A 13,456-nucleotide genomic window follows, 5' to 3' on the forward strand; every position below is an offset into this window, starting at 1 on the left:
GCAAAGAAAGAGGCTAATGTTTATTGGGATGCATATTTTTATTGGCTTGTTAGTTTGATTGTTTTTTAATCATTAAACATCTGGGTCAAATTGACACAGGAACATTATTGATGTTATACTAAAAAAAGACAACCTAACAGGAAGGTTAAAAGTTGTTCAGTAGTTTAACCTGAGGAACAGACAAGCACACGTTTAAATCTTTTCTCCTTTTAAGGCTTTGTTTTGATGGTTCATCTTCCTTTTTCTTCCCTTGAACTTCAGCTGTACACGTGACGTTTCAGATGTTATGTGATGTTTTAAAGATTTCATGGAGGCGAACAAGTGGCTGCCGAAGCTGTCGGAACGTGTTTGACTCGGCCCGCCTTTGTTTTCCAACAGGAACTAGTGCTAAGTGGAGATGCCAAACGCTGCACTGCAGACAAAGGCCACTCTTACGCCGTATCCGGGTTGCCGTGGAGACCAGCCTCTTTAACAGCGAGCTGGATAGTTTCTCACATGTCCTAAAAATAAATTGTAGATGGAATTCACAAAATTGTGTAAGAGTCCAGGGCAGTGGTCACATTGTGTTGTCTGCAGATGGCCTCTTTCCAGCCCGTTTGGGCGCTTGTGTGTAGTTTGCCCTCTTCAGCATGTCCAGGGTTCCTAACTGACCTTTTATATTCAAACCCAAAGTCTTTTTTTTTCCGCCTCCTGCCCACCATCCATCTATGTTGTACACCCAAGACATCTTCTCACCAATTATGTTACATTTGTGCTATTTAAGTTTTTAGGACAAGTGATAATGTTTGACATCACAGTAATTTTGACGCATTGACTTTGAGGAGTAAAATGGTATTTTCCTTCAGAAAAAAACAATGACAGGAAAACAGTGAGTTATGTTTGAAGAGTTGAAGTTCTGGTATCCTGATTGACTCCGACAGGCTGCCGGTATATGGCATAAGAGCAGGATAGCGGGCGGCCATGCAGAACTTTCAGAAAAACAAAAATAAAGGAGTAAGCAGAAGCCAAAGTGCAGACAAATATTCCCTTTGTTGTCATGACGCATCACAGCATTCGGCATTCATTTTCAATTGACTTCTAACTAACTCATTTATCTGGAAAGCCCCGACAGCGTCCTCGCTAGAGACTGTGGGAAATGCCCAAACTGAGTGCAGCCAGACCAAATGGCACAAGTATTTGTGTGTTCATTGTCTGATTGGAGCACGTGCCTGCACTTGGTGGACAAGCAGCAGATTGAGAGCAGGAGCTCCAGGGTAAAACTGCATCTTGTTTTTGACCCAGGGCCTCACGCGTTGCTTGTATTCTTCGTGAAGCAAATCATGGCGTCCACACAATTAAAGAGACATTCAGTGATCCCTAGTGCCATCTAGTGGTGATCTAATAATTCATTCACTTTAGAAACTGTTTATGACACAATAGAATGCAAAAAAAGTATGTTGTCGCATAAACATATTTTTTACAATATATAAAATAGGTCTTGTAATCACTTATATTACAGGGCTGTAGTCTCACCTGACTAGAACTGCCATGTTTCGCCGCCATCTTCTTGCTACGGATGCCCAAAGAACAACTAGCGCAAAATAAAAATTGGTGGTAGGCTTGCGAATGTGGTCTCTCTGAGCCACCGTAGTGTGCGTGTTCCTGCGTGCTTCTAATGCTATTCTTTGACCACTAGATGGCGATATGGACCACACACTATCTTTAACTCATTCAACCCCAAAAACGTATTATGTTTTTTAATACTTTGTCCTTCACTCCCCAAACAGTTTTGTTTTTTGTTTTTTTATGCTGGAGCATACAGAAGGCTTTGATGCAGCTTCTGACTTGAAGAGGTTGCATAAAGCAATGATAGTTATTACAACAACAACAACAACAACAACAAACGGCCAGGAGGTGGCAGCAGAGTATAAGAGATCAGCCAGGACCATGTTGCAGCAAGCTCTTTTTGACAATGTTTTCAACAGGTTTGTGAAGAATGATGAAACTTAGCTATATTTTAATGCTAATTGCTGCAAAATGAAAACAGATGCAAATATACTTTTTTTTTCCTGATGAAAGCAGAGACTCTATTTTTTTCTTTTGGTGGGTTCCGTGTTTTATACCAAAAGAACACAATATTCTGTGGCCCATGCAAAATCAGTAACCTGGCAATACCCAGATGGATCCATCTGGTACGTCTCCACAGTAATTTCGTCGTGAAAAGGCGGGACATTCAGTGCAATAATTCGAGCTGATTGGACGACGCTACATTCTACACGTTTGTTTTAACCAATCATGGCCATTGGTGAAAATTTCGTCTTCGTTCTTGTCGAAGGGGGGAAAAGCACGAATATCTTACCAACTCGAAATGCACAAAGTGCCTCTCGCTCTTCAACATTCTACAAGGAAACGGTGAGTAATTCTGCGAGAACAGAATTAATTGTCGCATCCATTCGTCCATGTTGGATTTGGTTGTTAGCCCCTGGTTTCGTCACAGTTGCAGATCCCGCCCCCAAACACAATGTCACTTTGTGATTGGTCCGAACCAGCAGTGGTTCAGGAATGGCGGTTATCGGCGGGAGCGGTACAAGATGTATTCTCCCGGGTTTGTGAACTCACAAATACGAGAATTCATCTTGCGAGAGCAAGGTTACAAAACCACTCAAAAGCCAGTAAAACAGCCGTGAGAGAAGGGGGTTGCTTCAGTGAAAAATGTCTGGGAGTGAAAACATTTTCTAATTAACAAATAATGTATCATTCTTCGTCTATCCACGCCGGCGACGTGTAGTGACAGAACAATCAAATGCTCTTCCAATGGATGGCAGAAAGTACAATTAAAGCCCCTCCTCTCTCCCTCGTCCCCTGCTACAACGAATACAGTCACACTTGAAACTGACAGTGGAAAGCAGGAAGGATAAAAGAAGCCCCTCTTTTGACACCTTTTGTGTGCGAATGTGTAATGTATGCAAATCTCAGTTTAGCCCCTATGTGCCCCCATTATGCTTTTCAGCTGGGCTTAGGACCAAGAGGGGTTAATTAAAACCCAACTCATGCAATGAGGCTGTTGGTTGCGCTCAGAGAAACGCCAGGAAGGTGATCAATACCTGAGCATATCATTATGATTTAGAGGTGTCGTTTAACGGCAGCTCTTTCCTCAGAGTAAGTCGTAAGCCTTCAAGTTTCTCTCAATCTGTACATCAGCACTCGACTCTCATAACTTCTGTAATATTGAGTGTGACGACTGTATCAATAAACTAAATGATAGAGGCATGTTTCTGTGATTGACAGGGACACGGCGAGGCTTCAGCGCGGGGAACAACAGTCATGGCTGGTGACTGTGTATCGTGCGTCAAGTACCTCATGTTGATCTTCAACACGTTCCTTGTTGTAAGTATTCTAATCTCCCTTCATGTGGCCTTCAGTGAAGTCACGTGCAGGGGGCAGCAACCTTTCCTGTCAAAAGAGACATTTTCAAAAATATGTCTGGAGCCGCAAAACATTTGTGATGAAGGACACAGTTTGTTTAGTGTCAGTCTAATGTACTGAGGGCTAATTAGAGATGCACTATAACAGCTGCATCATGCAGCATCCAATACGTAGAGATTCATTTTCTTCTACCTTTCGTTTTCATGACTTGTTTTTCATTCATTTTTAGATTTTCTGCCTTTCAGTCAAATTTATGTCATTTTTTGGTAATTTTATGGACATAATATGGTAATGTTCTGCCTTTCTTCCATTTTTGGAAATGTTATGTCTATTGTTTGACTTTTTTCTGTCTTTTTTTGCTATCAATTTTTGCCAATTCTGTGGATAATTTTTGGTAATTTGGGGGATTCCATCTTTTGTTTTTGGACATTTTATGGTTCCTTTTTGAATGTTTTCCTTCTTGCGTTTTCTTAAATCAATTTTCGGACTATTTTGGCAATTCGCTGACATTAAATGGTAATTTTCAGGATTTCTTCTTTTGTTTTTTTTAATTTTACATTTTCAAATGTGTTCGTTTCTGCCTTTTTTATTCAATTCTTCTTTATTCAAATTTTGTTTTTCCTTTTTGGACATTTTATGGCCACTTATTGGACATTTTAAATTTTAAATAATCCATCCATCATCCATCCATTCCTTTACCGCTTACTTGGTCAAGAAAATGGATGGATGGATTATCCATCCATTTTCTTCAGCATTTATTCCTCACAAGGGTCGCGGGGGTGCTGGAGCCTATCTCAGCTGACTTTGGGCAGTAGGCCGGGTACACCCTGAATTGGTTGCCAGCCAATCGCAGGGCACACAGAGACGAACAACCATCCACACACACAAGCACACCTAGGGACGATTCGGAGCGCTCAATTAACCTGCCATTAATGTCTTTGGAATGTGGGAGGAGACCGGAGTACCGGAGAAGTCCCACGCGGGCACGGGGAGGACATGCAAACTCCACCCAGGAAGGCCAAAGCCTGGACTCGATCTCCCGTCCTCAGTACTGGGAGGTGGACGTACTAACCACTCACCCACCATGCCGCCCATGGATGGATAATTATTTTTTAAATCTAAATTATTAATTAATTTAAAGAATATTTTATGTAAAAAAAATAAAAATGTGGTAAAAAAAAAAAATTCTAGTAGTTTTTTTTTTTTTTTTTTTTAGAGCTCCACGGGCAGCCAGAGGAGAGGGACTAAAGAGCCACATATGGCTCCAAAGCCATAGGTTGCAGACCCCTGGTCTAGTGACTTAAGACCCCGGTGACTGGCAGTCAGTAGCCACGTTTGCTTTTTATTACATTGGGACAATCTTGATTTTATTAAACTCCACTTTCATGAGATTCCGGTGTGTTGACACACGTTCAAGGTTTACCAGTTTATCAGTCTTGATCATACAATCCAGGATAATCCTGTTAAGTGTGAGTCTGGGGGCAGAGTCAGAAGCCTATTTCCTGACCTGTCCATTTTATATTCATTTTTATTTTCACTTTTTGTCATTTATTTATTTATTTAGTCATGTATTTCTTTTGAATTTTGGCAGTTTTGGTCCTCCATAACCACGGTCTGAATAGCCATTTTTCCGGAACAGAGCAGATTGACACCACCAAAATGGAAAAGAAAAAAAACAGAGGCCAATACACAGCCTCTATTGTTGTTCTTTTATCCACCACTCACATCAAATCTTCAATGAGTTGCTAATGCTACAATTTTCTGCCCCTGTCTCACATCTCTTTGTCAGATGGCAGGATGTTTCCTTCTTGGTGTGGGATTGTTGGTGTTGTTTGGCACAGCAGTGTTGAGTGAAATGTTGATGCAACATCCGGTGCTCTCAAAAACCGTCTTCGCTGTGCTGGGCATTGGATCCTTGCTCTTCCTTCTGGGCTTCGTGGGCTGCTGCGGAGCCCTCCGTGAAAATAGGTGTCTGCTCTTCTTCGTAAGTACATTGATATTACGGATATTACTGTCATGTGCTCGTTTCACATTTTCAGTTTTGAAGATGTCTTGCTTACAAACAAAGCCAGATTTTTTTTCGGTTTTATGGTGTCTGCTGTATGTTGCTGCAGTTTGTGTTATTCATTTATTATTTAGGTAATTTATTAATCACTGACCTACTTCTATTTATTAACTCTTTGACTGCCAAAAACATTTAATAACGTTAGTAAAATCACGATGTATGCCGCCATAAACGTTAAATGACGTCATCTACGTTTTTTGAGGGTTTTTTTTTTGGGGGGGGGGGGGGGGGGTTAGTGCAACGTCTAAGTGCAGTGCTTCTCTGGTCAATGGAATGTGGAATCAAAAACGCCCACTAACTATGGCCAGCAGATGGCAGCATTGTGTCTCTTTTCAATGGGGTGCCGGTGTATGGAATTACAATGAAACATGACCGAATCTGATGAAATTTGATGCGATAGAACGTTTTCAAGGATGACGTGAATGATCAAAGGCGTTGTCGCATTAAACCTAATTCACAGAGCGTCACTAAACAAAAAATATTAGTGTCAAATTCACTTTTGTGAAGAAAATGTATCTTCACAAAAAGCTTGTTTTCTCATTTTCAGTTTTCATTCAATGTCACTCAAATAACCTATTTTCAAATGGTAATTAATAAAGAACGGACTAAGGTAGAAACATACTTTTTTTTTCTAATGGAAGAATGGAAGGCGATCTTTCATTTGAAAGATGAGTTAAAATGCTCGAAATCGGCTGGCGTGTGTTTTTTTTTTTGTGTTTTTTTTTTTTGAAAATGTGTGGCAGTAAAAGACTTAATTATTTTTACATTGTGTTATTTATTTAATTTATTGGGATACAATTTGGCAAACTGCCTTCAATATTCTGTTCCGTTCTGATTTGAACCCAAAAATTCTGATTCGGTGTTCATTTTTCTGCCAGTTTGCACCTTGATTCAAGTCACCACCAATTCATAACACCCACAACCTCCAATCAGGTTCACTGGGAAAATTTTGAAGCATAACACCTGGTATCTGAACCTAACCAGATTTCAGATAAGATGTTTTGCGTTAGGCCATGGATAGTTGACACTGAGTAAAGGAGATATGGTCAGAACAGGTTTTTTTTTTGTGTGTGTGTGTGTGTTACTGAAGTTCAATTGTAATTTTTTTTTCTACCACTATTGTGACTTGCCACTGTGCTCTCTCGTCTTGTTGCAGTTCTTCATGCTCATCTTCGTTGTCTTCATAGCCGAGCTGGCTGCTGGGGTTTGGGCCTACACACAGCGTCAAAAAGTAAGCGACAGTACTATCTATATAAATCAGGTTTTGTTTTTGTTTTTTTTCTCTTAAGTAAAATATTGCTAATGTTTGTCTTTGGTTGATCCTGTACATGTTCTCTGCCTGCTTTAGTTCTTTGTTGAAGATTTACAAAAAGAGATGCGAGAAAAGTATCAGGGATACGCCCCTGATGATAAGTACACAACAATATGGAACAAATGGATGGTTCAGGTAAGTCCAAAGCTCACGTGTATACATGTGTATGGTGCAACGAGACTTCATATGTCGTAGATTACAACCCAGACCAATACAGTAATAAATGCTTGTGTTGTACTCTTCTTGTCTCATTTCAGCATGAGTGCTGTGGCATAAATGGCTTCGAAGATTTTGAGGGCAGTCTGTTTCGGAGGAAATACAATCACACGGTTCCAACAGCCTGCTGCCTGCAGCGCAGCCAGACTGGGAATTTGGAGCATGCTGACAGGGATAAATGCCTTAAAGGCTCACACGATCATATCAACGTACAGGTACTGTCTGATGCCTGCCCTCCAGATTTCAATCATCACATTAATATCACCTTAATGATGGCACATCAGGTTTACGATTTATCAACTGAGCCATATAAAAGAAAAGTTAGTTTAATACATTGTACTCTAAAAACAGTTGGGTCAAAAATAACCCAATTATGGGTAAACAAATGGACAGATCCTCTCAACTCAACTCAACTTTATTTATAGAACAGGCGTTGCTGTATACTAAGTGCTGTACATTAACATCAGTTTTGCAGTAAACAAGAACAAAGTAAACATTTTGAAGTGCGAATACAGGTTTTTTTTTTTTTTAATAAGTAAATACATTTTACATCAGTGAATAAATAAGTTGGGTCAGATGTTCCATTTGGGTCAATCTGACCCAACTTTCTTGGTTGTTTTGCACCAACAACAACAACAACAATAATAATAATAATAATAATAATAATAATAATAATAATAATAATAATAATAATAATAATAATAATAATAATAATAATAATAATAATAATGATGATGATGATGATGGGCTGACTGGTTAGCACGTCCGTCTCCCAGTTCTGAGGACTCCGGTTCGAGTCCAGAATCCGGCCTTCCTGGGTGGAGTTTGCATGTTCTCCCCGTTCCTGCGTGGGTCTCCTCCGGGTACTCCGGTCTCCTCCCACATTCCAAAGACATACATGGCAGGTTAATTGGGCGCTCCGAATTGTCCCTAGGTGTGCTTGTGCGTGTGAATGGTTGTTCGTCTCTGTGTGCCCTGCGATTGGCTGGCAACCAGTCCCAGTGTAACCCGCCTACTACCCAAAGCCAGCTGAGATAGGCTCCAGCACCCCCCGCTACCCTTGTGAGGAATAAGCGGTCAAGAAAATGGATGGATGGATAATAACAACAATAATAATTAGACTAAGTGCAATTTCTTCAGAAATTGCATGGGAATGCTGACAGCTGAATGCTAATAGGTTAATGCTAAGATTTGAATGCATGTAGAATGCTTATCAATTGAGAAATAAATTATGAAATGATGACCTGCTGGTTACTGGACAATGCACTTTCCAAACTCTGCCAACGAGCAGTATCAAACATCTGGTAATGATGATAAGTTATATGTGTGAAAGTTGGCGTGGAAAGTGACACTTAGAAATAGTTCAATGTCTATCCCATTGAAAATAAATGGGGAAACATTGATATTTAATGTTGAATAGTGCGAACATGTAAGTAATGTGGAATCAGACGATATATACCCTGGGAGACGTGAGTTTTTGAAGCGAGTTGAAATTCGAACAGTGTAAATCACAAGTATTATGTGGGAGTTGTTACATGGCAAACAAAAAGTGTGGAGAATAAAAATCACAATAACATATGTGGGAATACTTCAGCATCCCACAATAATAATAATAATAATAATTGTAATAATAATAATAAAATTGTATTTAAAAAATGTATATCGCAACCCATAAAGTTGGATCAGATCCTCTACTTATTACTTGTAATCATGGGGAAGGCAGGAAGTGTTTGGTCGGTGCTGGATTTCACTTTGATTTACCTTTCTTTTCTCTTTATTTCTTTTTTTTCTGACCTTTTCTCTGGTCTCCTGACCATTTAAATCTCACGACTCTGGCAAGATTCTGAAGTACCTGGTTAAGGCGAAGGGTAATGGGATATTTATAAGGTTTTAGGTGAATGAATGAGTATAAATTTATACGTATTTGCACGCACGCACACGCACGCACGCGCACGCACGCAAACGCACACACGCAAACGCACGCACGCACGCAAACGCACGCACGCAAACGCACGCACACATACACACAAAAAAAAAAAAAAAAAAAAAAAAAGAGCAATGATGACAAGACGTTGAATCGGTAAGACTACCGAATGAACAATTCTGAGCTCTTTAGAAAAAAAAATAAATAAATAAAAAAAAAAAAAAAAAAAAAAAAAAAAAGATCCTCTACTTATAGGTTCATTTGACACAACCTTGGGATTAAATAAATAAATAAATGGGTCGTTTTGTATAAAACAAAGTTGGGTCATATCCTCTGTTTGAGTCAATTTCACTCAACTTTCAACAACTTAAAAAAAAAAAAAAAAAAAAAAAAAAAAAGTAATCGTTTTAAAAATTGCTTCAAATTGGGTTAAAAATTGGGTCATTTTGTATTTAAAAAAAGAAAAAAAAAAGAAAAAAAAAAAGAAAATTGGGTCCAATTGACCGATAAAGAGGATCGGTCCAGTTTTGATCCATAATTGGGTTACTTTTGACCCAAGTTTTTAGAAGCTGTGAAAGTAATCGCTTTTTGTCGCAGCATTATGAATAATCTGCAATTGATGTGTAGTACCACACTGTATTACTCTTCATATGAATCAGTACCCAAAAAAGTATCTCTAATCATTAAGCAATTCCAAATAAACAACAGTAATTGGAAAAAAATATTTTGAAATTGCAACATAAATTGTATCCAATTATTTGATTAATCAGTAGAATAATCAAATCATTGATTCACATCTTTGTGTCTAAGCACAAATGTTAATGGGTTTCCATAATGAAAGCTGACAATGTGAAAAGTCATCAATGCAGGCCTTTGCCTCTGTCCGTAGATGCTCTTCATTTAAGATAACAAACTGTCAATTCTGCAAGTTTGATGCGTTGTTGTCTGTCGTGTCCACAGGGTTGTTATAGAGCAGGCTTCAAAACCTATGAAGTTTACCTCTATTTAGCGGGAGCCTTGTTCATTCTGGTGCTGACCTTTGAGGTATGGAGATATTTCGTTTGTCTTTTTCTCTGTTATAATGACTCTTGGAGAAAAGTTTAAAAAAACAAAAAAAAAACGATAAAATGTCTCTTGAGCAGTCTGTTATGTGGAAAGCTCGCCACCTGGTGGTGGTTGTGGTACACAAACACGTTTGATGATGCTCACTTGTTTAATTAACAGTCCAGCTGCCATTTCATTATATTGTGTATGAAATGATCCACGTGTCCATGTTAAAGTGAATCTGTTCTTTTCTTCAGCTTCTTGCCATGTCCGTGGCCATGTGCCTCTTCAGGGGACTCCAGTCTATGTAGGTTGTTAGAAGTCGGACCTTTTGTTTTCCAAGGAAAAATAGGGAATAGGTGAAGAAAGAAGAAGACCAACAGTCTGAAATTGTCATTGAACTCATTTTCTATTTTGAATTGTTTGCTAAAATGGTTGTACTTCACAGCTGGACTTTTGAGGTACCGGGTTACAAAGTAATACACGTACTGGCGCACAACAGAGAAAGCGGCATATCGGAGACAAAGCTGATGTAAAACGATTTGATATGTTCAGTGGAACGTGTCGTTTGTGGACCAGGTCTTGCACACAGTAGACTGGACACGAGACCCAGATGAACCCAAAGCAGAAGGCACTGCACTGACTTTTGGATGAAGAATATTTATATTAAGTAAACCTTGCTTAAGTGTTAAAGATGTTACACAATCCTTCCACATGCCCTTTTCACAGCCACCTTTCTATTATGCTGTATTATACTGTATAAGCTCTGTTGGTGAGTGTGTGTACAATGTACATACTTGGTTGGATGTGTGAACTATTTTGTGAGCATGTGAACTTAAAGCTCTCCAAGGACCCTCCCGGACTTGAACGTCGTGATTTATATTTCTCTTTTTATGGCTACTCTTTTACTGTCATGTGATTTTAGGCGTTGAGGTGTTTCTGTATGCATTTGATCTTTAATAAATGGCATTCGAAATAACCTATTGTGCTTCTTTATCATTTGGTTCGTATGCTTTTCTGTGAACTTGCCTTGATTGGCGGACGAGCAGTCAATGTGCCACATCTAAACTAACATTTACTGGATTAGGCTCCAGCTCACCTGTCAACCTAATGAGGATGTGACCCTCATGCACTTAAAACAAACGCAACGGTTCTTTATGAACAAAAAATTGCTGTTGGTGTACTTTTGGTTTGAGGTCAGCCATGCGAGCAGATTCAGTACACTTCTCACCAGTAGAGTGCAATGAGTTTCAGATGTAGGTCTATTAGCCAGGACGCTCCGTATTTTGGGCTAAATTGTTATGTAATAATACGGGACCTCAAAAGTCAATTAAAAATATTTATCAATAATTCTTACACGAAAGGCAGCAAATGGCATCTTTGCTATTTTTGGACCACGGCTGCTCCCGTAGGTTGACAAGGGACAAGGAAGTTACTTGTAGCCAATAAAATGAGTCGCTGGGTGTGACGTTAAGTGGAGATCTTGCAAGGTAAGAGAGGCAACTAGAGAGAATGGATAAACAAGTAAGAAAGAAAAGACTGTGCTGTTACAAGTATCCATGGAAAAAATAAATTTGGTGAGTCACGACTCTCTTTTGCATTTCATTTTTTTTGCACCTTTTTTTTTTTTTTTTAAGGAAAGAGACAAATTGTGGTTTCTTTGAAGTTTAGTATGAGGTTACATAATGATGGCCTGCAGTAAGGATTAAAGGGAATGTACAAACTGTGCATTTCGAATCTAATCAGAATATACACTGATTTCACACGTCAAGCTCACACCACCATGACACTGTGCCGTGCACCTGTCCCTTATTGCGGGATGAGAAAGTTGGCAACCCTCGTCTTCAATGGCCACCGAATCACCTATTAAAGCGCTATATAAAAAGCAGTCCATATATGTACTGTACAAATTTGCACCTTTTCCCTATGGAGGAGACCCCGGCGAAGATCTATTAAGCGATGTCTGCCATCTAGTGGTGAACAGTTGTTACTGCTGTTTAAAACGTCACCAATATACTACGTTTTATTAAAAAAAATAAATAAATAAATAACCACACTTAACTCCTCAAGCTTTTAAGTTCACCAAACATTACAATTCAATTTTTCTTTCTACGATATAATTTTGAAAAAGGGGTCACTCAAAGTTACATGTCTCAGAGATGTCAAGTAATGTTACCTAAAGTACAAATTTGGGGGCATCTTTCGTTTACTTGCATCTTTAATCATCCTACTTCTTATTCGTACTCCTTACATTGTTAAAGAACTCAACCCAAAAATGTTCTTTACAAAAATATGTTGTATGCCGACACCAGTCTGTAGCATTCTGATTAATATTGCGTTTGTATAATATGAGCTATGCAGCAAAATCCACCTCTTTTTTATCCATCTCCAGGGGCTGCTATTTTGTTACTTGCAGTTGACTGAAAATGACATCATGGTTACTCAGGCTCTTGTTGTGAGTAATCAGAACTCACCTGTTTTCTGAGTTTGGTCATGTCACGTTAGCAAGCTGAGCCGTGTTTGGTCAATACCTAACCCCTCAGCAATTGTGACGTCATTGTCAGTCAACAACAAGTGGCAAAATGGCTGCCCTGAGATTATTAAAAATGGGTGGATTTTATGTTTAATTTATATTCCACAAACATTAATCAGAATGCAGAAAGAGAGATGAAAGGAGCAGAAAGAAGTAAAACTTTTAACATCTGCACCGATTAACAGAATGACAGCAAGGTATTGGCTGGTATTGGCTGGTATTGGTAATTTGTACTCACTACTTTCTCTCTTTTGAAATCTGTTTTGCAAGTTAGTTGGTAAAATTTGGCGATGGGCTTTAAGACATAATTTTGAGGCAGTTGCATTCCACCAATTCATTAAATTTCAGACTAAAAGGACAGCATGGAACTTACTGTAAAGAAAGTGTTTGACTTGACAGGCCCTGTATGTTAGTTTAAATTTGTTTTTAGAGTGAGTTTGTTAATTTTTTAAAATTTAATGTTATGTTTTAGGAGTTTTCATTAGTTTTAGGTTATTTTTATTTTATTTTTTTGTACAGCAATACTCAACAAAATACATTAAAATGAACCCTGCAAGATCACGTACTATATAAATCGACAAAGATAAAAATGAATGACATTTTTGCATGCTCTTCAACCCCCCAAAAGCAAGATTACATTTCAGTAGGCTTTTGTTTTTGTGAAAGCGTTGTTTTCATTTTATTTCGCTACATTGTTTTTTCCAATTTTTGTTTTAGTTTTTGTGAACTGTAATAACTTTGGTATTAGTTGATGAGATGCCCAGCGAAACGTTTGAATGCGTTACTCACACATAGACAGACATACATTTGTACATATAATAATAATAATAATAATAATAATAATAATAAAAAAACTTAATAATAATAATAATAATTATAATAATAAAAAATCGTTATTAGACAGTGCCAATTGTGCTAATCCTCAACTCCAGTCCCCAGTTGGGCTCTTCCACAACA

The 13,456-nt window shown here is 38.5% G+C and overlaps 1 protein-coding gene across 1 annotated transcript in view; it reads left to right on the plus strand.

The window, feature by feature from the left end:
* LOC144015793 (tetraspanin-18B-like) overlaps nucleotides 1–10,949 on the plus strand; it is a 47,179-nt gene extending 36,230 nt beyond the window's left edge. The window contains exons 3-9 of the mRNA XM_077516129.1: nucleotides 3,268–3,366; nucleotides 5,195–5,389; nucleotides 6,627–6,701; nucleotides 6,819–6,917; nucleotides 7,040–7,213; nucleotides 9,883–9,966; nucleotides 10,224–10,949. Of these exons, the coding sequence (XP_077372255.1) occupies nucleotides 3,268–3,366; nucleotides 5,195–5,389; nucleotides 6,627–6,701; nucleotides 6,819–6,917; nucleotides 7,040–7,213; nucleotides 9,883–9,966; nucleotides 10,224–10,277 (780 nt within the window). The 3' untranslated portion in view covers nucleotides 10,278–10,949. The remainder of the gene's footprint in view (nucleotides 1–3,267; nucleotides 3,367–5,194; nucleotides 5,390–6,626; nucleotides 6,702–6,818; nucleotides 6,918–7,039; nucleotides 7,214–9,882; nucleotides 9,967–10,223) is intronic.
* The last annotated feature ends 2,507 nt before the right edge of the window (nucleotides 10,950–13,456 follow it).

Source organism: Festucalex cinctus, chromosome 3 (assembly GCF_051991245.1).
Source record: "Festucalex cinctus isolate MCC-2025b chromosome 3, RoL_Fcin_1.0, whole genome shotgun sequence".
NCBI lineage: Eukaryota > Metazoa > Chordata > Actinopteri > Syngnathiformes > Syngnathidae > Festucalex > Festucalex cinctus.